The 23,928-nt window shown below is 42.4% G+C and overlaps 1 protein-coding gene across 2 annotated transcripts in view; it reads left to right on the plus strand.

Moving 5' to 3' along the window:
* The window catches only part of Myo16 (myosin XVI), a 490,479-nt gene that overhangs the window by 101,419 nt on the left and 365,132 nt on the right, over positions 1 to 23,928 (plus strand). For both annotated transcript variants that reach the window (XM_021218659.1, XM_029531821.1), the window contains exon 2: positions 17,955 to 18,218. In XM_021218659.1, the coding sequence (XP_021074318.1) occupies positions 17,993 to 18,218 (226 nt within the window). In that variant the 5' untranslated portion in view covers positions 17,955 to 17,992. The remainder of the gene's footprint in view (positions 1 to 17,954; positions 18,219 to 23,928) is intronic.

Below are 23,928 nucleotides of genomic sequence, written 5' to 3' on the forward strand. Positions count from 1 at the left end.
CCCATCTATGATGGGACAAAGGTGAAAGTTCTCCAGGCTACTGAGTCATCACAGCAGCCCCATGGGAGGTAAAAGTGTTCACATAGAACAAGGTTGGTTCCTATGCCCAGCCCCGGTTCTCACACATGACCTCTACCAAGTGTCTGCCCTATACTTCCCCCCCCCCCCAGAACACTTGGCTCACTGTCCGGCAGCCTCTGGGCAGAGATGCTCCTGTTCTTGCCTCATAGAACCCTGGCCTGGTTATCATCACTGGCCCCTATCCCAGTCCCCAAACCATACCTAGAGTCAGCAACTGAAGCCCTAAGGCTCTCTGTCCCCATTACTCTGTTTTCTCATCAGGGACCAGGGACTAATATTGAGTGTGATTTCCCTGCCTGTCTTGCAAATGGTGGTGGAGTGTTGGGGTGATCAGTGAGGACAGACTGATTGATGCTGAGGTTGCACATCTCCAGCATGCAGGTGGGCATTGCCACCACAGCCTTGGCACCTCCTACTAGCAGGCACATGGTGGCTTCCTGGATTCCCTCGTTAACCTTCAGTCGGCACAGTGGGAACAGCCACCTAAGTTAAGCCTACATGGGTGTTTGCGTGTGGAATTCTTTTTGAAGACTTCTCTTCTGTAATAGTGAATTTGCTCCCTAGGACCAAAGCCAGTGTGCGCCTGATCTGTCTGTATAGAGCTAGTACCCTCAGAGGGAGTTACCGGCAGTTGTGAGAAACCATGTGGGTGGTGGGATTAGAGCTGCATCCTCTGGAAGAGCAACCAGTGCTCTCAACATTGAGCCATCTCTCCAGCCTCGGACTCTTCTCTTTTTGACTATCCGTGATGATGACCAAACTGTAACTCTATGTTTACTCTCATGGGTTTGGGTTAATTTGTTGCCTTGTGGTCGAGTGATGAGTCTTTTACATCTTTTTGTTCTCACCTTTAAGAGATGTATTTAAAAATTGTCACTTATCATTTAAATGATGCTCAAAGCATTTAGTATCATATGTTCAATCTCTACATGTTTGGGAATTTCCTAAAGGTTTTCTGTTGCTGACATAACTTTTTGCATTATTAGTTTATTGGATACCAGACATTAAATCATTCTTTTTGCATATTTAAGTATTGCTTTATGGTCTACAACATGATTTTTAAGAAAATTTCATAGACTGTTGAGAAATGTAGGTTCACCAGCTGGACAGAGTGTCCTGTAGAGGTGTGTGTGTGTGGGTGGGGGTGGGGGTTCAGCAGCTGGACAGAGCATCCTGTAGGTGTGTGTTCAAACCATCTGATCCGTGAATAGATGAATAAACTCTGAAGAGGTTAACAGGGGTTCGATTTATTTTTTCCTTTCTGGGTTATCCATGTACTGATGAGCACTGGGGACTAAAGCCACACAGTACTACTGCACCTAAACCTGTCTGTCCACTATGTTTAGTAGTATTTGTCTTATGAAAGTGAGTGCATCAAAGTCACTGATACACATGTCTACCATTGTTGTAATTCCATGACCTGTGCTTCATGTCATTAATGTGTGAGCATCATCTTCATCCTTCTGATTAATTTCAGTGTGGTGTGTGCTTTGTCCCATGTGAGTGTAATGACTGCCGCATCCTCTCTGGCTCCATCTTCCACCTCTTCATTTTCAGTCTTGATGGGTCTGTATCAGGACAGTGAGTTTCTTGTAGCAGCAAAAAGTTAGACTTTGAGATTTTGTTTGTTTGATAGACTGGTTGGTTTTGAATCCATTCAACCAGCCTGCCTCTTTCAATTGGAGAGGTGAGAGTGTTTACATTTGAGGGATTTGCAGTGGTTTAAATGAGATATGTTTATATGTGAAGTTTTGTGACGACTTAAATGTGACAATACATACACACAGAGACACACATAGTCACTGGCATTTGAATATTTAGACCCAGTTGATAATTCTGTGTGCTGTTTTGTTGAAGAAAATGTGTTACTAGAGGTGGCATTTGAAGCCAAAAGACATACATCAGCATTCCCGGTCATTCTTTGCTTCCTGCTTGCAGTCTTAATATGTAAACTCTGAGATTATTGCTCCATCCACATGCCTGCCTGCCCTGGTGGTGGTGGACTTCTATCCATTAGAACTGTAACCCCAAATAAAGCCTTCTTTCTCTATAAGTTGCCTTGGCCATGGTATTTTATCATGGCAGCATAGAAGTAATTAATATTGACTTAGTTTTGAAGGTCTACACTAATTTCTTTGTCTTAGAGGTATGCTAGCTTAGCTGCTCAGTAATGTCTGATTCACAGCTATCTTATTTTTTTCTGTTTATTTAATACTTGTTTTTTGAGTTTTAATCTTTCCCAAGTTCACTTGTGTATATCTTTTTTTTTCATTGTCTATGTTTAAAAATATGTCCTTTATATCACCTCTGTGTCAGGATCATAGAGTCTTTAGTTTGTGTTTATCATGGCAAATCTCCATATTTATTCTACAATTTAAAGGATAATTTAGTCATTTTGTATAGCAAAAAAAAAAAAAAAAAAAAGTTTCAGTGCCTGAATATCAGCCCCTGGTCTCCTATCCTTTAGCATTTTGCTTAGACATCTGCTCCTCTTCTGATGGAGTTGGCTTTATAAGAAACTTTTACATTTTATCTTGAAATATTCACTATTATTTCTTCCTCCTTACTTTAGCTTTCTGACTATGATATAACACGAAGAGGTCATTGTCTGGTCATGTCTGTTGGTTCATAATTCCTCCTATCCTGAGATGTTTGTGTCTTTCCCAGATGTAGGAGAATTTCTCTATAATTCATTGAATATGGTTTCTATGTTTTTATGTTATATCTTGGTTCCTTCTTCTACATCGCAGATTCATAGAGTTGGCCTTTGAGCCATGAGTCATAAATGTCACATTATGCTTTCTTTATTACTGTCTAAAAGTAACCATAGCTTAATTATGCCTCTGATACCTGAGTTTTTTCCTACTTGTTCTACTTCATTGGCAATGCTTTTGTTGAGTTTTCCACTTAATCTATTGGCTCATTTAAAGAATTTCCATTTGTTTCATTGGTTAGAATGTCTACTTGCTGAATGTCTCTTCTGCATTATTATGGTCCTCTCCCAAGTCTTGAATGACTTGTTTATTTCATTAACATTCTTACTTGAGTATCCATTAGATCATTTATAGTAAGAACTGGGCTTTTGGATTCTTACTGGAGATGTTAATTATTTCAATACCTTTAAATTCCTCTATTGAATAGCTATGGACTCTTGGTTGAGACACTTTTGTGGTCTATCACACTATTATATCCTGTGCTGTGAGCATTTTCTGGAATTGATATCTTTTTCTAGCTCTGTACAGTGATATTGCTAGTGATCTGCCTTATTTGGGGAAATTACTCCCTATAATGATGCAGAGGGGTGAATGTAAATTGCTCCAATAGTAACAACCTCAAATACAGTAATAGCGATTAATGACAACTACTACCCAACTAGTCCCACAGGAAATAGAGCAGTAGAAATAGTGTAGAAAACACTATGAAACTCAAATTGATAAATGGGAAACAATATAGAAGTAAAATGCGATAGGACCATAGAAACATGAAAAAGAAAAAGGAAGTAAGATTCAATAAAAGAAAAAGAATAAATAACAAAATAACTTAAGAAGAGAAAAAACAAGGGATAAACATTACTGATTACAAGAAGTACAAAACCAAAATTGAATAAGAGCCATAGGGAATAAAATTAAAAGATTAAAAAGATACTGTATAAAAATGCTAACAATATTGTTAGAGGACAAAAACTGGAGATGTTTCTTTCTGGCTCCCTAGTGTTTGGATTTTCCAGGTCTAGGGACAGGGTAAAAGATGTAGGTAGAGTTCATGAACATTTCTCTCAGCTCCCTGTGTACATGTTCCTGTGCTGAGCTGGAGGTCTGGGGTAATTGTGAGTTTTCTGTCTATTAGTACCTTCTGCACATCTCATTATCTCTATAGACTGTGCAACAGGCAGGTTCCCATTCACTCCAGAAGACTGTCTGTTGACCAATATCCAAGGTATGGGATGTCCTCTGAGAGTATTTGAGAACTGGAGGAGCCAAAAGAATTCTGCACTGGAGGTGGAGAACCAAGAACACCAGTGAGTTTGGGCTCCCTCATTTTGTAACATCTCAGTCAAGAAAGGTTGGGAATCACCCAGCTGAGTAAGGACTTTATGTTACAATGGGAATTTCTAAACTATTCCAACAAAAAGAATGGAAATTACACAAAGGAGATGGCTAGGCATGGGAAAGTACTTGCTACGTAACCCTGTCAACCAGAGTTCCATCATAGGAACCCATAGTGGAAGGGGAGGGCGTTCCCCAAAACTCTTCTCTGACTTCTGTATGAGTGCAGTGGCACACACACACACTCCATACAATAAAATAATAATGACAACAATTATACTAATATGAAGAAGAAAGTGAACACAAGGAAGAGGAGGAAGAGAAAGAGGAAGAAGAGGAAGAAGAGAGAGAGAGAGAGAGAGAGAGAGAGAGAGAGAGAGAGAGAGAGAAGAAGAAGAAGAAGAAGAAGAAGAAGAAGAAGNGGAGGAGGAGGAGGAGGAGGAGGAGGAGGAGGAGGAGAAGGAGAAAGAGGAAGATGAAGAGGAAGAAGAAGAAACCAAAGATCTGTGTAGGGAGACTATGCTTGAAAAACAATCAGAAGGGAACAGCAGCAGAGAACAAGAAGCTGCCTGAGTGGATTCCGTGATAGCAAACATACCTGAGCAGGAAGAAAAGGTGAGGCAGTACCACTGGCACTGCAAGAATGATGGGGTTCAGTGGTCCTTACCATTATTTCTCACTCACTGCTGTAACTGAGTGACGGCCAGAGGAGAACCCATGACCTCACTCGTGTTCCTAGTGCCACAATTATGTGAGAACAGCCATTGGTGAATACTGAAGTTCCAGCCAGAGTCTCTCATTGCTTCTGAAGGAATCAAGGCTTTGTGTAACCGTAAGTTACACTTAAACAATTCCCCAGCCAAAGCAGTTTAAACTATCTTGTGTATCCAGCATGCTATCCAGAGGTCATGTCGGAAAGGTCAAGTGATCTTTGCTATCTCCGGAGATGGTTATGGCTAAGAAATCTAACTAGGATTCTCTATCCTTTATGTGAAGATAATAAAATGCATAGGAAATATTGTGATAAAGTTGCAGGATCACCGGTGCGTATAAGCTGCCTTCCTGTTTGTCTAGTTCATTTTTAAAGGTCTCTTTTGCTGAGAGTAGGGTTTTGAGAAGAATAATTAAAGGGAAGAATCTTAAGGGTCCTCTAAATAAGGGCGATTAAGAGACTTGAATTATTTATTATCTAGAAATGAGGAATGACAGAAGAGGTAGATACAAATTAATGAGTGGTTTGTAAAATCAATTGGCCATTCTTCTTCATTGCAGTGAGAAAGGCAGAAGAGGAAGCTATGGATTGAAAGGGCTAGCAACAAATGCAAAATTAATGACAGACATGCCTGGTGGTGCCTCATTCAAGGATGCAAAAATGTTTCTAAGCCTTTTTATTGAAGGACGTGAAGCTGTTTCAAGACAGAATTTTCTCTCAAACTTCCAGTTCATGATTCTTTATTCCCACCACCACCTATTAAGCTGAGTTTTAGAGAGCTCTACTGAAGCTAGCTCCACAGAGCACCAGGGAACTGAATGTAGGCAGAGCTGCACGTTGTCTCACTGACTTTACTCTTGGAGCATCCAGAACAGGTTTTAATCAGTAGATAGTCACCTCACCAGCTACCCATAAAGCATCTCATGGGTAATTGTCCCTGAGAAGCTGGTGTAATAAGCTATGCTTAGCAGAACATAGCCTGGCATCCCCTGCTGGTGGAAGTTCAGGGTACAGATGCAGCTGGTGTGTCTCGTGGAGACAGCAGGCTCTCCCAAATTACTTTCAGTAACTTGTACTGTCCCTTACAGAGACTCCAGGACCAAGCCCAGGACAGTTTCCAGTTCCTTTTTATTCTGGTGTCTCGCTTACCTTGTCTCAATCTGTGTACATTTCAGGGACACTTTTTTTTTTCAGTTCATAAGCAACAGGTTGGCAAAGTGGAGACTTGATTAAATGCTGAACTTTGCTTGTTGTGGCCTCTTAAAACATTTGAATGAATGAGTAAGTTAGTGTATGAATGAGTACATGTATGGACGACTTATGATCATCCACCAGACAAGTTCTGTTGCTGCAACTGTGGATGCAAATAGGGATGGTCCATACCTCTGCAGAGTCTGTGGCCAATGGGGCTGGGGGAAGTAGAATATTGACTGATGCATTCTTTTAAGAGTTGAGAGATGGCTCTGTATGAAAAGTGCTCCTAAATCCAGATGGAGTGGGATGTATGTACCTGTAATCTTAGTGCTCCTACAGGAGATGAGAAGTAGCAAGAAGATACTATATATATATATATATATATATATATATATATATATATATATATATAGTCAACCAGTTGTCCCTTTTATTAAAACCAAAACTATTAAGTGACATATTGATGTTTCAACTTTTATAGTTCCTTCCTTTGAGAAAAAGGAGATTGGGTTAGGACTGGCCAAAGTTGTCTTCTGACATCCATATGGCTTCCTTGACAGATGCATGCTCATACTCACCCTCACATACAAACATACATACATACATATGTACGTACATACATTCACACATACATGCATATGTACATACATTCACACATACATATTACATGCATATAAGATGAAAAAGGAAAATATAGCATCACCTATTCATCAACACATAGTTACCAACAACCACCATTGCTTCACATCAGGTTTTCAGATGCATTCAGAAGAAAGACTGTTAAATGCAATGATTCAGGTCAGTGAATGTGAAAGACCTAAGAGGGTCAGGCGGGGATACTCTTCTCTTGATGCTGACTCCATAGTTCCCAGGGTCCACTGGCTTCTTTTTCTCTCCACTTGTCATCTGCATATGAGTTCCAGACCTGTGACCGTACCTTTGTGTGACCGTACCTTTGGAAACAGGCAATTTGACTTTTTTTTTGTTTTTTTTTTTGTTTTTGTTGTTGTTGTTGTTTTTTTCGAGACAGGGTTTCTCTGTGTAGCCCTGGCTGTCCTGGAACTCACTCAGTAGACCAGGCTGGCCTCGAACTCAGAAATCCACCTGCCTCTGCCTCCCGAGTGCTGGGATTAAAGGCGTGTGCCACCACGCCAGGCTGCAATTTGACTTTCTATGCACTAGATTACATCCTCGAACCCAGAAGGTATTCAGACATTGCTTGGTTTAATTGCAGTTGATTGATTAGGAGTATTTTATATTCTGTCCTAAGTATAATACATATTGATCAGGAAACAGGAAGCTATCTGAAACCTGGGAGTTTCATTTAAAGCTGACCTATATGTAATGAATATACCATGCATTATTTAAATATTTAGTGCTCCTGTGAGATATATGTCCATAGCAAAGAGAAAACAGAGCAACTGGTAAGATGGCTCAGTGGATGAAGGATGCCAAGATTAAACATGAGTTTGAACTGACGTGGTAGAAGGAGAGATCCAACTGCCACGGGTCATCCTCTGACCATCACACAAAAGATAAGGAAAGAAAATATAATTTTAAAAAGATAGAGAGGGAGTTGGAGAGGTGGATCAGCCCTGTTGGCCACAGACTCTGTAAAGTCATGGAATACCCTTATTTCTCATTCACAGTTGCAACAAGGCAGCATGTCTGAAGGCTGACCATAAATCATCCATATGTTTACTCACTCATGTGCTAACTTATTCACTCATTCAAATATATTTTAAGAGGCAGCCATAAGCAAAGTTCAGCACTTAAGTCTTTACTGGGCTACTTTCCCGGAGGATCTAGTTTTGAGTCTCAGTACCCACAGGGCAACTTACAACTGTCTGTAACTCCCATTCCAGGGGATCTGATTTCTTCTGGCTTCTGTGAGCACTGAACACATACTATACACATACACATACACATACACATACACATACACATACACACACATACACACATACATGTAGACAGAACAAATAAAAAATATTTTTTCTTAAAAGTTTGAACATGACCAGATGTCACAGAAGGGTGTGTCCCAGAATAATACTGACTTGTCTTCTACATGAGTCACTTGCTGGCCATTGACAGAAAGTTATTTGTAGTGACTTAAATACAGAATGGAATTACTGGTTCTCCTTTACTATAAAACATCCCTGATACCTAGAAAGTCTAAAGCTGGATTTATTTTGTCTTTAGTCCCTGTAGATGTTGGTATCTGAGAATGTAACTAAAACAACTGTTTTTCTTTCTCCATCTGCCTCTCCCCATATCTTTGAAGTTGTGGGCTTTGGTATCAAATACCTGTGTCCAAGTGGGATGATCTTAAGGCAAGATATGCCTATAAAATAAGTCTTCCACATATTATTTTTATGAATTATACCTCAAAGAAGGATCCTGAACTTTCCAAGCTAGGACCACACCCCAAAAGGATCAGTCATTGACTCTTTTCAGTGGTGAGCCATTATGATGGACTCAGTCAACATCAGTTTTCAGTCCTGATGGGTAGTTGCACTGGCAAACTTCCTGCTAACCCCACTAGAACCAGAGTGGTGGAGGTAGGCTGTCAGGAAAGACATTAGGCCGTTCTAGTTAAGAGGCACATGATTTGCTCCATGTTGGTAATAGGAGACAGTTGTAAGATATGGTCGAGTGTGCCTGTGAGAATGGACACAAGTTCACAATGACCTGGTAGGCAGGATTGGCTATATGTGGTAATTTGTAAATCTTGACCAACTTCTCTTCCACACTATTTTTCTGTATTAGTGTTAAAGTAAATTGGTGTTTTATACAAGCCTACCCGGTAGGATGTAATGCTGGGAGACTAGGCAAACTGCAATAAGCAAGTTCCAAGATAACCCGTGCCCTCCTGTTGGGCACAAAGATGATGGTCTGCACTCTCTGTCCTTTGTTCTGCCGTTGGTTTGTGAGTTGAACTTGAAGACTTTCTTTCATCTGAAAGTTCTTACAAATCAATGTGAATAGCAATGGGAATCATTTCAACTTCAAAGTCTCTCTCCAACCCGAAGAGTACAAATTATAATCCTATTTTATCCTAATATATCAATCCTAGAAAAGGACTGAATAAACACTGTGAATTAAAATTAACTGTGATTTTTTTCAATGTCTTCCCAGTTCCTTTAGGGGAACCAAACACTTTATATTAAAGTAGCATCTTAAATGATTTATTTTAAGATTCAGAAATGTGTCTAAATGCACATTTTTCACTTACAACTGTGAAACTGGAATGCAGTTTTCAGTTATAATGAAGAGCCTTGACAAGGAATGACTAGAAACCCATAATCTTTGGTGCAGTATCTGAAGCATGCCTTATTCACCTTGGGACATTCCTTTAGAGCTTGGACCAAACTTCTTGCTCTGAAAGGTAATGGGTGCTGAATCTGAGACTCCTGTGCTAGGACTACCTGGATGCTGAGCAGTTTGTTTAGTAAATACCTTGTCTGGTAGGAGTAGGAGCTGGGTTCCTTCCAACTGAATTGAGGATACTGATGAAGGATACATCACCTTCAGGTGGAATGTGAGCTCAGAGTAATTTGGTTTAGGACTCAAATGAGTATGTCCGAGACAGAAGTCTACATTTTTCTTCACTGCATATGAACTCAAAGAAGCCCCCAGTAGCTACAACAGGAGGAAGTTAGGAGTCCATGTTTGTTAGTTGCCATCTCAATGACAAAGCCCCACTTTTTTCTGAAATGAACAGTGACAGTTCCTATTTTCCAATCTTGAGAGATAGCTATGTACTCCTGGAATTTAGAATGTCAAGAGCCTCAGGGGAAAAAAAACAGGTCTGTGAGCCACATCATGACTTGTCCTGAGCAGCTATCAGTAGGAGGCTCTCATTTTATGGGGCTAGACTTCTCCAGAAGTGGCTGTTCTGAGAGAAAATTGGAAAAGAGAGAGCCTCTGCTGGCTCTTCACATGCACTTTGCCTTCAGCTCTATCTTGTGTGGTCTGTAATAAGCACAGAGAGGAAAGCCACTTGAGTGACATTCCTAACAAGCACACAGTTGAGAGTGGGTCTGAAATGATATGGGGCTGCAGATCCATGGGATGGGTATAGCTGGGTAGATTCGGACAGGCCAACTTTCCCTTTTGTGTGAGGTAAGCCTTTGTGAAGATCTTCAGCACAGGAAGTCATTATAGGCTACCCAAGGCACAGACATACCAAGCAGGTTTGGTTCACTTGGAAGAGGAACTGGAATGGGCATCTGGGGACAAGATTCAGGCTTCGGCTACCCAGATACTAGGGCTGGAGAGTAAAACTATTTCAATCTGTACCATCAGGCTGTATGCTATGACCAAGTAACTGATCATTGAAGAAATATCAATAGAAAATCAGGTGCAGAAATATAGATCCAATAGTGAATCTATGTGTGTTTATTTCTTTTCTGTTTTTTCGGTAAAGAGGAAACCTTTATCAGATTTTCTCACTAGAATAGGTGGAACCAATTGGACAGGAGCCCAAGAGATGTCCTCTAGGCACATAAATTTAAAAATGGAAAGAAATCTGAAAGCCAGTAGTGGCAAAATGTCCTTGCTTTTCTTAAGTTTAATTGAAACTCTTAAATATTGTTTAAATGTTTCATGACTCCCAACTTCCAGAAAAGATGCTGTGAACCTCCATCTTCACACCTCTTCAGACTTTAGGGTGTACATCTTGCTGAAATGTGGTTGCTTTCTATGTTTTGTTCTGTGAGGAAGGAAATATCCCTTCATTGCAAAGATGCTAAGCTCTCAGTCTCTGAAGAAGTTACTGCTCTATTGTAGACTTGCAGCTGCGGGAGGATGGAGAAGCAATTATGCCCTTCACTTTGAAAATCCTCATTGTGTTTCCTTTTTGTTTTATTGCCATTTTCTAGGCAGACAAAAAAGACACAAAAAGCCTCTGGGTCTTGTAACAATGAATGCTAAGAATAAGTATCTGAGGGAGGAGTTGCTGAGTGCACAGTGATCAAAGCATGTGAGTGTGTGAGCATGTACGTGTGTGTGTGTGTGTGTGTGTGTGTGTGTGCAGGTGTGTGCGTGTGCAAGTGTGCGTGCTTGGCACCTGTGTGTAAGCTTGCTCACTCTTGTCCTGACAGCCATCTTCTTGGCTTTCAGAATTTACAAAAAAAAAAAAAACATTTTATATGAAGTATGGTAAACACTAAGATTGTTATTACATTCTCATGAAATAAGCCATGGATTTACTTTAAAGTTCCTGTGTTACATCTCCTTATGTTTTGCATCTTTTCAACATTTTAAAATGTTGAAATATAATAGAACTTATCCTCCGCACCCCCTGTGTGCATGGTTCAGGGGTCTTCTGTACACTTCCACTGTTTAGAGTGGATTTTCATGGTATTTCCCCTCACCAGTGGCCGTTCTGTTGAACACAAGCTCACCTCTGCTTTCTGGAGCTTGACCGATCAGCTGAAGGAGCAGCCTACTGTCCTGATCTTTTCCTGGCTGACTTATTTACAGCACAGGATGTTCTCCAGGGTCAGCTATGCTGTGTCCCATGGAGGAATTTCCTTCTAGGCTGACTAAGATGCCATTGCATGTACATCTTCATTTAGTTTACCATCTGTGGACATCCAGGCTTGGATGTGCAACATCCTCAAGATCATCAGTGTTTGCGATACCCAGACACAGGCTGTTAGTTCAGGATGCCCCACTTCTGGTCTTTCTGAGCATCTTCCACAATGTTCCATGTAGCATGTGCATTGTGCCAAGAGTGCGTCACCTGCTTCACACCCACACCAACACCTCCTGTCCTCTGTGCCACGGGCAGCAGCCATCATAGCAGAGATTCAGTCCTATCTCCATTACGGTTCTATCTTGCAGTCATGCTGTGTGTGTGTGTGTGTGTGTGTGTGTGTGTGTGTGTGTGTCTGTCTGTCTGTCTGTCTGTCTGTCTGTCTGTCTGTCTCTCTGTGTGTGTCTCTGTGTGTCTGTGTGTGTGTGTGTGTGTCTGTCTGTCTGTCTGTCTGTCTGTCTCTCTCTCTCTCTTTGTGTGTGTGTGTGTGGGTGGGTGGGTGGGTGGGTGTTCTACATGCTGGGGATCATATGTTGACATTTCTGAACAGGCACATTTGTCCAGTTGTTTTCTCATTTCATTCAGGTCATTGGGTTTGGCCTGTAACAGTTCCTCATGTATTCTGTGTCAGCCTCTTGGTTGGTTATGGTTTGAGATACTTTCTCTTACTGTGCAGATTGTCTTTTTATTCAGTTTATTGTGTCTTAGATGCTCAGTGGTTTACAGACTGTGCACTCTCATTATCCATTTCTGCTGGTCTTCCCAGTGTTGCGGACATTACATCTAATGTCAGGAAGTCCTTGTTTCCTTCAAGTAGGCTTAGACTTTATATTCAGACCTGTGATCCACATTTAAGTCAGGTCACATGTGACCCAAACAAAGATCCACATTAATTATTTACCGTGTGGGTCATTATTTCTTTGCTTTACTTATTTTCTCTCATTTTAAGACCTATAACGTTAGTATGTTCGATCTGCATAAAATTTGCATCTGTACAAATATGTTTACTTTGTGCATATACACACACATATACACACACAGCCTGAAATACATAGTTTCAGATCAACTTTGGCTATAGGAAGAGATTCTGTCTGAAAATGAATCTTAAAAAAAATAAATCTCTTAATTTAAATTATTAACACTAATAGATATAGGGTATTATGAAGTGTGTGTGTGTGTGTGTGTGTGCATATGTGTGGGTTTCTATCTTGTAATATGTCTTATATGTATTGATTATGTCCCTTGCAAGCAAAATCTGAGAGGAACACTCAGAAATACTATATATCATAGGACTGTCTATCCGAGAAGACACATAAGGGAATGATGGCAGATGAACAGGAAAGAGAAAACTATATGAACCTAGCAAAGGTCAGAGCCATCCCGTATTCCCCTGATGTAAAGCAAATTGGCCATTTCTCACTGAGCCAGGCAGATAGTCTGTGTGCCTCTCAGTGACGGTGGATAAAAACACACAGGAGGTATTTCACTCTCTAGACCATGCAGGTCAAAGGATACAGGTGTGAGCCCAGTCAACAGTGTGATCTGTGTGGGGCCACATCAGCTTCTGTCCTGGGCTGAAGCCTCCTCTATACACAGACACAAGCTGGTGTCCTGACATGCAATCCACCCTCCTAATTTTACATTAATACATTTTCTTGCTTACAAATTATAAAGCACATTTCTTTCATTTCATGTGGAATATTGTAGTATTTTTAAATTTCATTTCCAAGATTGTCTTTTGGGTTGGGAAACTGAGTTAAAAACCTTATATTCCCAATTGTGCTAAGAATACATTGACCCTATTGTCAGAGTTTTTTCTTTCTCAGCTATGCCAAGCCCATTCATGAAAAAATTGCTCTAAAATCTAGTTCAAAAACTCAGAAAAGCTGTCAGTCACAGGAGACACAGGCAAGCCATTCTCCTATGCTGCCCTTGACATCAGGGTGTGGCTCAGTCCAAAGTACTCAAAGGTATAAGTCTGGGGAAAACACAGCCTACCTTTGCTTAGAGTACAGCAAGACCTTGATATGTTAAACCACCCAGAGGGTCTTGATGAACAACAAATGTCACCTAAAATGTCACCATGTACTACAGCAAGTCAATAAAACCAACCAGCTGATTTACCAAATGGCTGGAGTGGTCAATGGATGGTCATAAAATTGTTTTTTTTTTTTTTTTCTATGATGTTTTCTTTTACGTCACAGTGGTATGTGTAGTTGACTATATGGGGAAATCTACCCTATGATAAAAAATAAAACAAGCAGCACGAATCAAAGATCCCATTTCCACCTCACCAGCGCACCACTGTTTAGACAGGAGTGGTGAAGGTTTTCATTCAGAAATATTAGTGCTCACATGGCACAGGCTAGCACTATGGAAAATAAATAAAGCCCAATATCACCTTAGCTGATCACTGTTGAGACACTGAGAGTCCCCAAACCACTGATGGCCAGCCACCGTGGACTTCTCGCTCAGTCAAGTCAGGGTAAGCACTCACTGGTGTGAGGTTCCCTTTTAGGCAATAACAAAGGGCTGTGAGTATGGCCATTGGTGACAAGTGGCCTCCATGGGCACCGTTCTTAGTAGTGGCAGTCTGAAAGAAGCAACAGCAACAGCATCAAAAGTGAGAACATGAGAACATCACAGCCCAGTCCTGCAACTCTGGAGTGGCCTGTGTTTGTTTCCAAGAAGAAAAACTGATTTTCTGCTGATCTGGTCATCCTCTGCCATATCTGCCATAGTAAAAAAAAAAAAAAAACAAAAAAACATTGTGGTGGTGCACGCCTTTAATCCCAGCACTCGGGAGGCAGAGGCAGGCAGATTTCTGAGTTCAAGGCCAGCCTGGTCTACAAAGTGAGTTCCAGAACAGCCAGGGCTATACAGAGAAACCCTGTCTCAAAAAAAAAAAAAAAATTAAAACAAAAAAACATATGCTCTGTCTTTCTGCAGGCATACTTGTTATGTGCATTCACCTTTATATTGTCTGCTGTGTCAATCTGTTTGGGGTTCCCCACAGGCTAGCAAGCCAACAAAGAAGAGGCTAGTCCCCATTAGTCCTGGCCCTGTCACTGGCCAAGTGAACCTAGATGACTTTGTCATGATACAGTCAGAAATTCCTGTCTGCACTCAGGATGCGCATCTACAGAGTTCTGCAATGATGGGGTAGCCCATCTCATTTTTGCCCCACCCCATCTTTAGCACCCCCCCCAGGCCATACTTAGGACCATGTTTAGTATCCTGCTTATAGAGTTTTCAGATATTCAGTGACTGCATAAACCTTGTGTTTCTTTTAACGGTCAGTGTTAGCTGTCAGACTCTGACACGGGTTACTGTGGGTTCACCTGTAGTTACAAAACATCACAGCACATCAGACACTTTTTTAGACTATAATCAAGCTACAGACTCATTAAAAAGTCAAAGCATAGAGCGCTATTTGACAATAAAATACGCTAAATCCTAAATTAGAACAAGATATGCTGAGACATAGGCAAAGAAATGTCACAAGGGATTCCATTACCCTGTGTGATACCCTGTGTGTACACGTGAATCTGGAACTTAGCAACCTTGGCTGTAAGGACTTAGAGAAATTGTTGACAGTCACAGCTGCTGACCCTTTTGGAAGTCTGTAAAGTGTTACTCCACCTGTCACGGTCATCATTGCAGAGTCCTTGGAAGTTAATTGACACTTTCACCAAGAGACCCTTCCTCAGAGCTAAGAACCGGAAGACCACTCTGTTTATTAGATTATCCCCTCTGTCAACACCATGCTCGTCAACCCATGGCCCTCTGGGATCCTGCTTGCTTCTGTAGGTTTCCCTGTGGCCTGACAGTCTCCTGGGTATCTATCTAATGACAAGTCAGGACCCTCATAGAAGTCAAAATGTCAAGAGATCAAAGTCAGTAAGTCAAACTTGGTCCAGTTTCCTGAATGATCTGTTGAAACATTTCCTGGTTAATGAGGACTCCCAGACCCTCTGCAGCTTCAGTCAGGGCTCATACTAACCAGCCTTCCACGCAGCAGTTTGTCATGCTGCGAAAACTGCCATTGTCTCTTCCTGTTGAGGTTATTGGAGGAAGAGGCTAGCTGATAATTCTATCATGCCGCTTATACATGCCGCTTCCCCTTGCTGGAAGTAGACAATTGCATATGGCACACAGAGTTTTCCTATTTGTCTGTGAGTCTATAGGAAGCTCTTTTGACTACAGTAGGCAAACATGCCTCAGATCCTAAAAAAGCCATAGCTTCTCCCAGCTCTGTGTTTTTGACTTAAAAGCAAGGATGGGTGACTTGGCACACTGTGTATGTGCAAGGACAAGGTCTGTAAAGCAACCATGAACGCAGGGTGTCACACACGGCCCCTCCACAGCTTGATTTTGTTTTTTGCTTTTGATTTTTCGAGACAGGGTTTCAGCTTGATCTTTTAACGCACCACGGAAGAGTCTTTTGATGAATTAGAGATCTGCATGACTTTCCTTCACATTAAGCCTAAAATTAACCACGTGTTTGTACACATATAGAGAGTTATTAGCTTGTTTTGGACTTTGGGCATGCATACATTAAGAAAAAAGCATATATTCGGGTGTGGTCACACAGGCCAGTAACTTCAACACTATAGGATCATTAGATTTGAGGCCAGTTTGGTATATATAATACAGTTCCTGGCTAGTCTAGGCTAAATCTCATCTGAAAGCATTAGGCTTAAAAAACAAAACAATAACAACAACAACAAACAATTTCAGTCCAGAGAGATGGCTCAGGAGTTGCCAAGCCTGATAGCCCAGGATGGATTCCCAGAACCCACATGATGGAATAAGGGAGAGAATCAACTCCAGCGAACTGCTGTCTGGCCTCCACATACTCTCCACCATGGCACAAATATATCCACTCCCATTCAAAGTCAATGAATGCAAACAATCAGAATGGATTTTGTTTATTTAAGAACAACTAGACACTTAACTGAATATATGAGCCACATTTGATAATTCATAATGACAACTTTCTCTCAATCGTAAATTTTAGCCACGAGGTAAATGTGTTTGTGCAGTTTTGTCCCCTGGTGTTTTGGGTAACTTCATAGGACATAGTGGAAAAGTAAAGTGGATGTTCTAAATACCAGAATGAAGAATTCAATTAGTTAGTCACCATATCAATAAGACACTGATGATGAGAGCCACAGTTGTTATGCATAATTTTGAGATGATAAAAATAAATTTCTGTGCCAACTCTGTATTATACTTAACCATACTTAGGTCTCTTAGAAACAAGTGCCCCCTGTCACATGGAAAAAAGGTCAGTGGGAAGTTAGTGGGAACAACGATTAACACCATGGAAAGTTGACTGCATATGTTACAAGTTCCATTCCATTGTGTCAGCTAAAATGCCATGCAGTGGAAGACCAGTTTTATTAGGATGCTTAGAAAGAGTTGCAGGGATGGGAAGGGTTGCCAAGGAAAGGAGGAGCAGAGATAGGAACTGCATGTAAGATTTTATCCCAAAATTCAACTGTTTATTTGGTAGTATTCAGTCATAATTGAGTTTAATGGTTGAACTCAATTTGAGGCCGTTTTTGTAGATTTATAGACATGGTGAAGGGATGGGCTGAGTTCATAACTGTGTTGAGGAAAGGTTCATATTCTATTATTGGTTTTATTGCTGTGAAATTGTGGGCGTTGCTTCACTCTTTCCCCTGTTCTGTAAAGTGGGTCATGCTGCATTTGCACACGCACAGAGGAGATAGGGTAGGTAGGCTATTCCTGCTCTGCAGTGGGCATTTACAGATTGAAATGCAGGAGAATCAGGAATTGTATTGTATCCGGTATTATAGAATCAGGAATGCAGTGAGAATTATTGATTCAGGAATGCTGTGGGCATTGAAGATTTGGGGTTGCTGCAAGCATTATACAATCAGGAGAACAGTGGACACTGTCAAATCAGGAATGCAGTGAATATTTTAGAATTAGGGATGCATTAAGCATTGCAGATTCAGAATACAGTATACAACCAAAAATGCACGAGGAATTATAAAATCAGGAATGCAGTGGGCAATGCAGATTTGGGAATACAATAGGCACTATAGAATCAAGAATACAATAAGATCTATAGAACCAGGAATGTAGTAGCCATAGGATCAGGAATACAGTTTGCACTGCAGAATCAGGAATTCAGTGGGTATTATAGAATCAGGAATGCAGTGGGTGCTGGAGATTCAGGAACGCAGTGGGCATGGCAGAGTCAGGAAAGCAGTGGGCTTTGTAGTTTCAAGCAATGTAATGAACGATATAGACTCTCATGGCCATGGGCATTATTGTGTTGGTATGTATATAACGCTGATATGAAGAAAGAATATATATAGTGACTTTCCTCTCTTCCTTATTTTAGGTTGCTACCAGCTATGTAATGTTTTTCGATCGCATGAGATGGAAATTGACCAGTGCTTGCTGGAGTCCCTCCCCCTGGGCCAGCGGCAGCGTCTGGTGAAGCGCATGCGCTGTGAACAAATCAAAGCCTACTATGAGCGAGAGAAAGTGTTCCAGAAGCAGGAAGGGCTCCTGAAGAGAAGCAAGCCTGGGAAGCAGCAGAAGGTCCGCTTCGGCCTGGCTGACATGATTCAGGATGCCATCATCCACCACCATGACAAAGAGGGTATGCCTTCTCGAAAGAGATCACGTGATCTGTTTTTGTTGTTTGTTCTTTCCCAGGGACATAAGAATGCCTTTAAAAAAGGATGTTTCCTCGAAAATATGGTATGGAACGTCATCAATCTCTTAAGTGATATGTGAAAAAGTAAATTTTGGGGGAAATGTTTGTATACAGCTTGAAAAAAAGTATCTATTTAAAAGGCAAGAGACTTCTTTTAAAATTGAACTTTCATTCCTAACAGGAAACATTCTTAGGTCAGCGGTTCTCAACCTGTGGATCACGACCCCTGTGTGGGTCACAGGACCTTTCCACAGGGGTCACATGTCAGATATCCTGCATACCAGATACTTACTGTACAATTCATAGCAGTAGCAAAATTACAGTTATGAAGTAGCAATGGAAACAATTTTTAGTTGGGAGGGGGCGTGTCACCATGACATGAGGAACTGTGTTAAAGGGTCGCAGCATGAGGAAGGTTGAGAATCACTGTCTTAGAAGATGGCTGTGACTGCTCTTCTCATTTTTCCCACACATCCACATGGATACAGGCAAAGTCAGTTGCCGCAGAATTTGTAGAGGGTTAAGACTCAATTTTTCTAACACTCATTTCCTAGGCTGCGATCATGACCTTCCCTTGTCTTCAGGCAGTATGTGAGTGGCTGCAGATCTTACGTTTGGGTCTTTGGCTGATTTTGTGTTAGGATGGGGTTGAGTTTCAGTGTTCTCTACGCTGGTGTCCACTTTCCCTGCACCACGTGTGCAGCCTGCACTTTCTCCAGTTGGATGTGAGTTTAGGAGTGTATTTGGGGGTCTCTATTGCATTCCATTGATCTCTGTGTCTATTTTATGCAGCCATTAGGCTGTAGTGAAGCTCTACAGTGGCATTTGTCTTTAAATTCCTGAAAGCCTGCTTTCACAGTGACATACCTCTTCCAACTAGGCCACACTTCCTAATCATGCCACCCCCTCTGAGCCAAGCATTCAAATCCGTGAGTCTATGGGGCCATTCCTACTCATATCCCCATGTCTTAAGGACTCTGTCCTTTGTGGTCGGAGAAACCCTGGAATACTGAGATGAGTTAATAACCAACTTTGATGACAGTTCAGAAGACTAAAATAGCAGCAGCAGTGTTGGTATTGAAAATCATTTTGATGAGATTTCAGATGAGAATGACGACGTCCAAGTCTGAACCTGGATGGAGGCCAGACGTATTAAATTATTACGAAGAATATGTTTGTATTTTTGTCCATGCCCTGAGACTTTGGCAGACTATGTTTAAAGTGGGTTGGCTCATTCATCTGTGAGAAGAAATGTCAAAGGCATCCAGTCTTCCGGCTTTTAACCTGCTTCTCAGTGAGAAGTGGAAATTAAAAGCACAACCAAAAGACTCGGAAACTGGAATTTGGTCAGGAAAAAAAAACTGTACCAAGTAGAGGCTAAGAAGGCATTGGTTTCAGAAGAGATCAATATCAATAAAAGAAACCACATACGTTTCTCTGCTAGGAGACAGTCGTGAGGGCATCTCTGTGGTAAGCTAGATCCTGATTGTTACAGCTTCCAAGAGATGAAAGCCCTGGAAAACTTTCTTTTAGAAAGTTAGTTCCTCTGGGATCCCTGCTTATATGGGGCTACTCAGGAAGCTGTTCCTCAGGACTCATTCCAGAACATTTAGAAGTCATGGTGGAATGGAGGACTGCTACCCAAATTGAAAATAAATCTGGAGCTGGTGTGGGGGACAAGCAACACATGCTAAGGCTGGACTTTCTGTAAGTGGCTGCAGAGAGTGAAATGCATAGGGTAGTGAGGATGATGTCTAAACTGTGGTAAAGATCCCAGGATGTCGGAAATGACAAGTATGAGGAACACCTGCCCAAAACAGCCAGCTCAGGTCAGATGTCCCATGGACTCAGGTGGCAAGGCCACAGGTGCAGAGTTTAAAGGACCCTGAGAACTTATTTCATAACCTGGTATAGCCTAGATGCAGGACTCAAACTTAGTTTGCTGGAATTTAGTTTTTTTTGGGGGGTGTCTCTCCCTCCTAGGTGTTCTTCGCCTCTCTTCAGAAGGGGTGCACTATACTAACTACCACATCTAGGCAGATGTAACTTACTTTTAATTTTTATCAGGGCTAGCTGCCAAGAGCAGGTTGTGATTCTCAAAGGAGACAATGGATGTGAATTCTTGAAAACGTTTGGAGCTGATCAAATTTTAGGACATCTTAGAGATGGACTTCCTGGAATTTTCATTACGAGTCAGCCTTGAGCTTTGAGGGCCATGGGTGAAACGCTATGGCTTGAACCTGAAATGTCCCTCATGGGCTTGTGTTGAAACGGCTTTGTCTTCAGCTCTTTGTGCTTTGGGCAAGTGGTGGGGTGTTTAGGAAGGATCGCCTCGCTGAAGGGAGACGTTCACATCTGTGTGCCATCGGGTGTTGTCACACATGGGCCCTGTTTACTTTCCTTCAGCGTATTTACAGACAGGGTAGGGTACTCTTCCCCAAACCTAAGTCCAGCCTTGGGTTGAAGCAAGTCGTCATACAGTGTGACTCGCTTTACATTGTTTTGTCACAGCGGCAGCACTGTAACTAATACAGTGTAAATGGGGACGAGAAGCCAGTGGAGGTATGCACACCTTGCTGGCCTCTGAAGCCAGTGGTTGGCTGGATCTAAGGTGGACACCCTTCTCCATGGATTAGTCACAATTTGAAATCCCAGGTTTTCTTTGTAGCTCGCTGTAGAAGATGTTTTCTTGACCTGATTTTTTTTCTTAACATGTTCAGTCTGAAAAATTCATGAATTTAGGAACATAGGCATTTCCAAGACTTTCAGACAGGGATCGTGAATTTGTAGATAAGAGAGCTGTCAGCATGTTGTGTGCAATGATGGCTATAATGAGACTCTCCGCCCTTCTATTTGGATACCCCAGTGAAACTGTTCCTTGCTGAGATGTTCCCACATCTTATTTAAATGTGCATGCGTTTATGCCTTTATACGTGGCAGTAGCAGAAGGCGTGTGATCTGGTAGAGCTTGAGAGATCCTTTACTCTAATCCCATTTACACCTGAAAGGAGAGGTGCTGCCACTGAATCTTCACCTGATGCTCACAATGCTTCCCAGGGTACTGTTCGCACTTGTAACTGGCACTTAAAAGCTCCGCCCCTCAGACTTTATATACACAGTGATAGGAGGAACTGTGTGTTCCTTGGACTCTGCTCCAGTCTTCCTGTTTAGTGCTCCCTGAGAGAGTGGGGTCTAAGTTCAAAACTATTTACCTTCTTCACTCTCAGCAGGTGCCATAGCAAATGCACATAGAACTGAAATCTTTATGCCTTATGATTATGTTGGTGGAAATGTAATGAAACACACACATACACACACACACACACATACACACATACACATATACACATGCACATACACACATGCACATACACACACATACGTATACACACATACACACTTGTACATACACACACGCACATACACACACACACACACACACACACACACACACTTTAGATGAAACACCACACACACACCTTAGATGAAACACTCAAACATCTTGCAAAATGATGTCTATGGACTGAAAAGAATTAAGAGTGGTAAAGTAATAAATCAGAGATAAAAGCTAAGCTGTTTCACATGTTACTCCCCTAAAACCTTATAGAATCATATTTTTCAGTCATTCATACCCCACCACCTGAACCACTCTTTTTCAAGCATTTGTTGACAGGTGACAACCATTCTGTCACTGATGATCAGAAGGCAGGAAAGAGAGTGATTTTTCCCTTGAGAACACCCATCTAGCTAGAAGAAAACCTCAGAGTGTACAAAACATAGCAAGTGTGCAGGAGGGAAGTGTGTAGGAGGGAAGTGTGCAGGAGGGAAGTGTGCAGAGGGAAGTGTGCAGGAGGGAAGTGTGCAGAGGGAAGTGTGCAGAGGGAAGTGTGCAGAGGGAAGTGTGCAGGAGGGAAGTGTGCAGAGGGAAGTGTGCAGAGGGAAGTGTGCAGGAGGGAAGTGTGCAGGAGGGAAGTGTGCAGGAGGGAAGTGTGCNGGAAGTGTGCAGGAGGGAAGTGTGCAGGAGGGAAGTGTGCAGGAGGGAAGTGTGCAGGAGGGAAGTGTGCAGAGGGAAGTGTGCAGAGGGAAGTGTGCAGGAGGGAAGTGTGCAGGAGGGAAGTGTGCAGGAGGGAAGTGTGCAGGAGGGAAGTGTGCAGAGGGAAGTGTGCAGAGCGAAGTGTTCAGGAGGGAAGTGTGCAGAGCGAAGTGTGCAGGAGGGAAGTGTGCAGGAGGGAAGTGTGCAGAGCGAAGTGTGCAGGAGGGAAGGGTGCAGGAGGGAAGTGTGCAGGAGGGAAGTGTGCAGAGGGAAGTGTGCAGGAGGGAGCGAAGTCTGGGAGAGTGGCACGGATGGGGAAACCTACTTGGAAAATGTGGTTCTGGAGGGATCTGCCCTTAACCATTGCTTGCACTTTAGCTATGAGGAGAGCATGCTGCAGTGGGTAGCAGAGCAGCTGAGCTGCCACAGACACAGCAGGGGTACATCTGGGGTGAGCTGGATGCCAGTGGAGCAGTGCTTGTTAATCGAGTATATTCTGGGAAGTCCCCTTTGTTTCTCCTCCCTCTTCATGTGCCTGTTCATTTATGTAGGATGAGATTTCCAGGGACTCTCTTGAATCAGAAGGAAGGGGGAGCTATCACATGACTCCAAGTGGGACCTTGGCATACTACAAATCATTTTCAGCAAAGAAGAGTCAGGGCTATTTAGCTGTTGAGCGGGCTTAAGGGTGGATATGAACTGCAGGCAGGTGCACCAGCTGAGGGTCTACTGATGTCCTCTCAGCATTCAGAAGGCCGGGCCTGGCTTGCCACGGGAGTCAGAGTGAGAGACTATAGAAGAGCCATGTCACAGGAAAGCACATGTCACATGTGCTCATCACATGTGTCCTAAGACTGTTCTCTGAAGGACAGCCAGGTGTGGAGCAGAGAAGGCCTACTACCTCCTGATGCACCACCGTGTGGTATCGGTGGCCATGAATGAAGTCCCAGGAATATGGGGTGTGGCCAGTGATGATGTATCTAAGGAGAGCTTCCCGGAGGGGCTGGAGACCACTGTGCAGAAGCATGGGGGGCATCCGTGGCAGTGTCCTAAGGTAGAAGATGTCCCACAATGATGATGAAATGGAGACGTCCCAGGATGACGATGAAATGGAGACGTCCCAGGATGATGACGAAATGGAGATGTCCCAGGATGATGACGAAACAGAAAGACCAGCAGTTCAGCAGTGGCAGAATGAATAGAGGGTATGTGAGGAGACACAAGAGGAGTCAGCAAGGTGCACATGAAAGGACTCTGCCTGCTGTGTGTATGGTTCGCTGACACCAGTAGAGGGGTTTGATCTCATGCTGTTTAGAGATTAATAGGTCAGCTGAAGCTGCATCCTCAGTGGACAAAAGGACACATGCGAGAACTGGGGAAGTAAGCAAGAAGGGTCTTGGGTAAGTTAGGCAGGGAGGAGAACACATCACTGCACAGTCGGTGGCTGGGAGAGCGTCAGTGCATCATCTTCCCTCACATTTCTGTAAGTCAGGTCTGGGGCTCAATGAGAGGACTGAAATTTGGGTTCCATGGGAACTCCCTCATCATTTCAGCCATATCCCTTGCATCAGAGTCTCCTTCTCTGTCTCCAAGGGCAACCCTGGTGGGCCCAGACTCCCT

Source organism: Mus pahari, chromosome 19 (assembly GCF_900095145.1).
Source record: "Mus pahari chromosome 19, PAHARI_EIJ_v1.1, whole genome shotgun sequence".
NCBI lineage: Eukaryota > Metazoa > Chordata > Mammalia > Rodentia > Muridae > Mus > Mus pahari.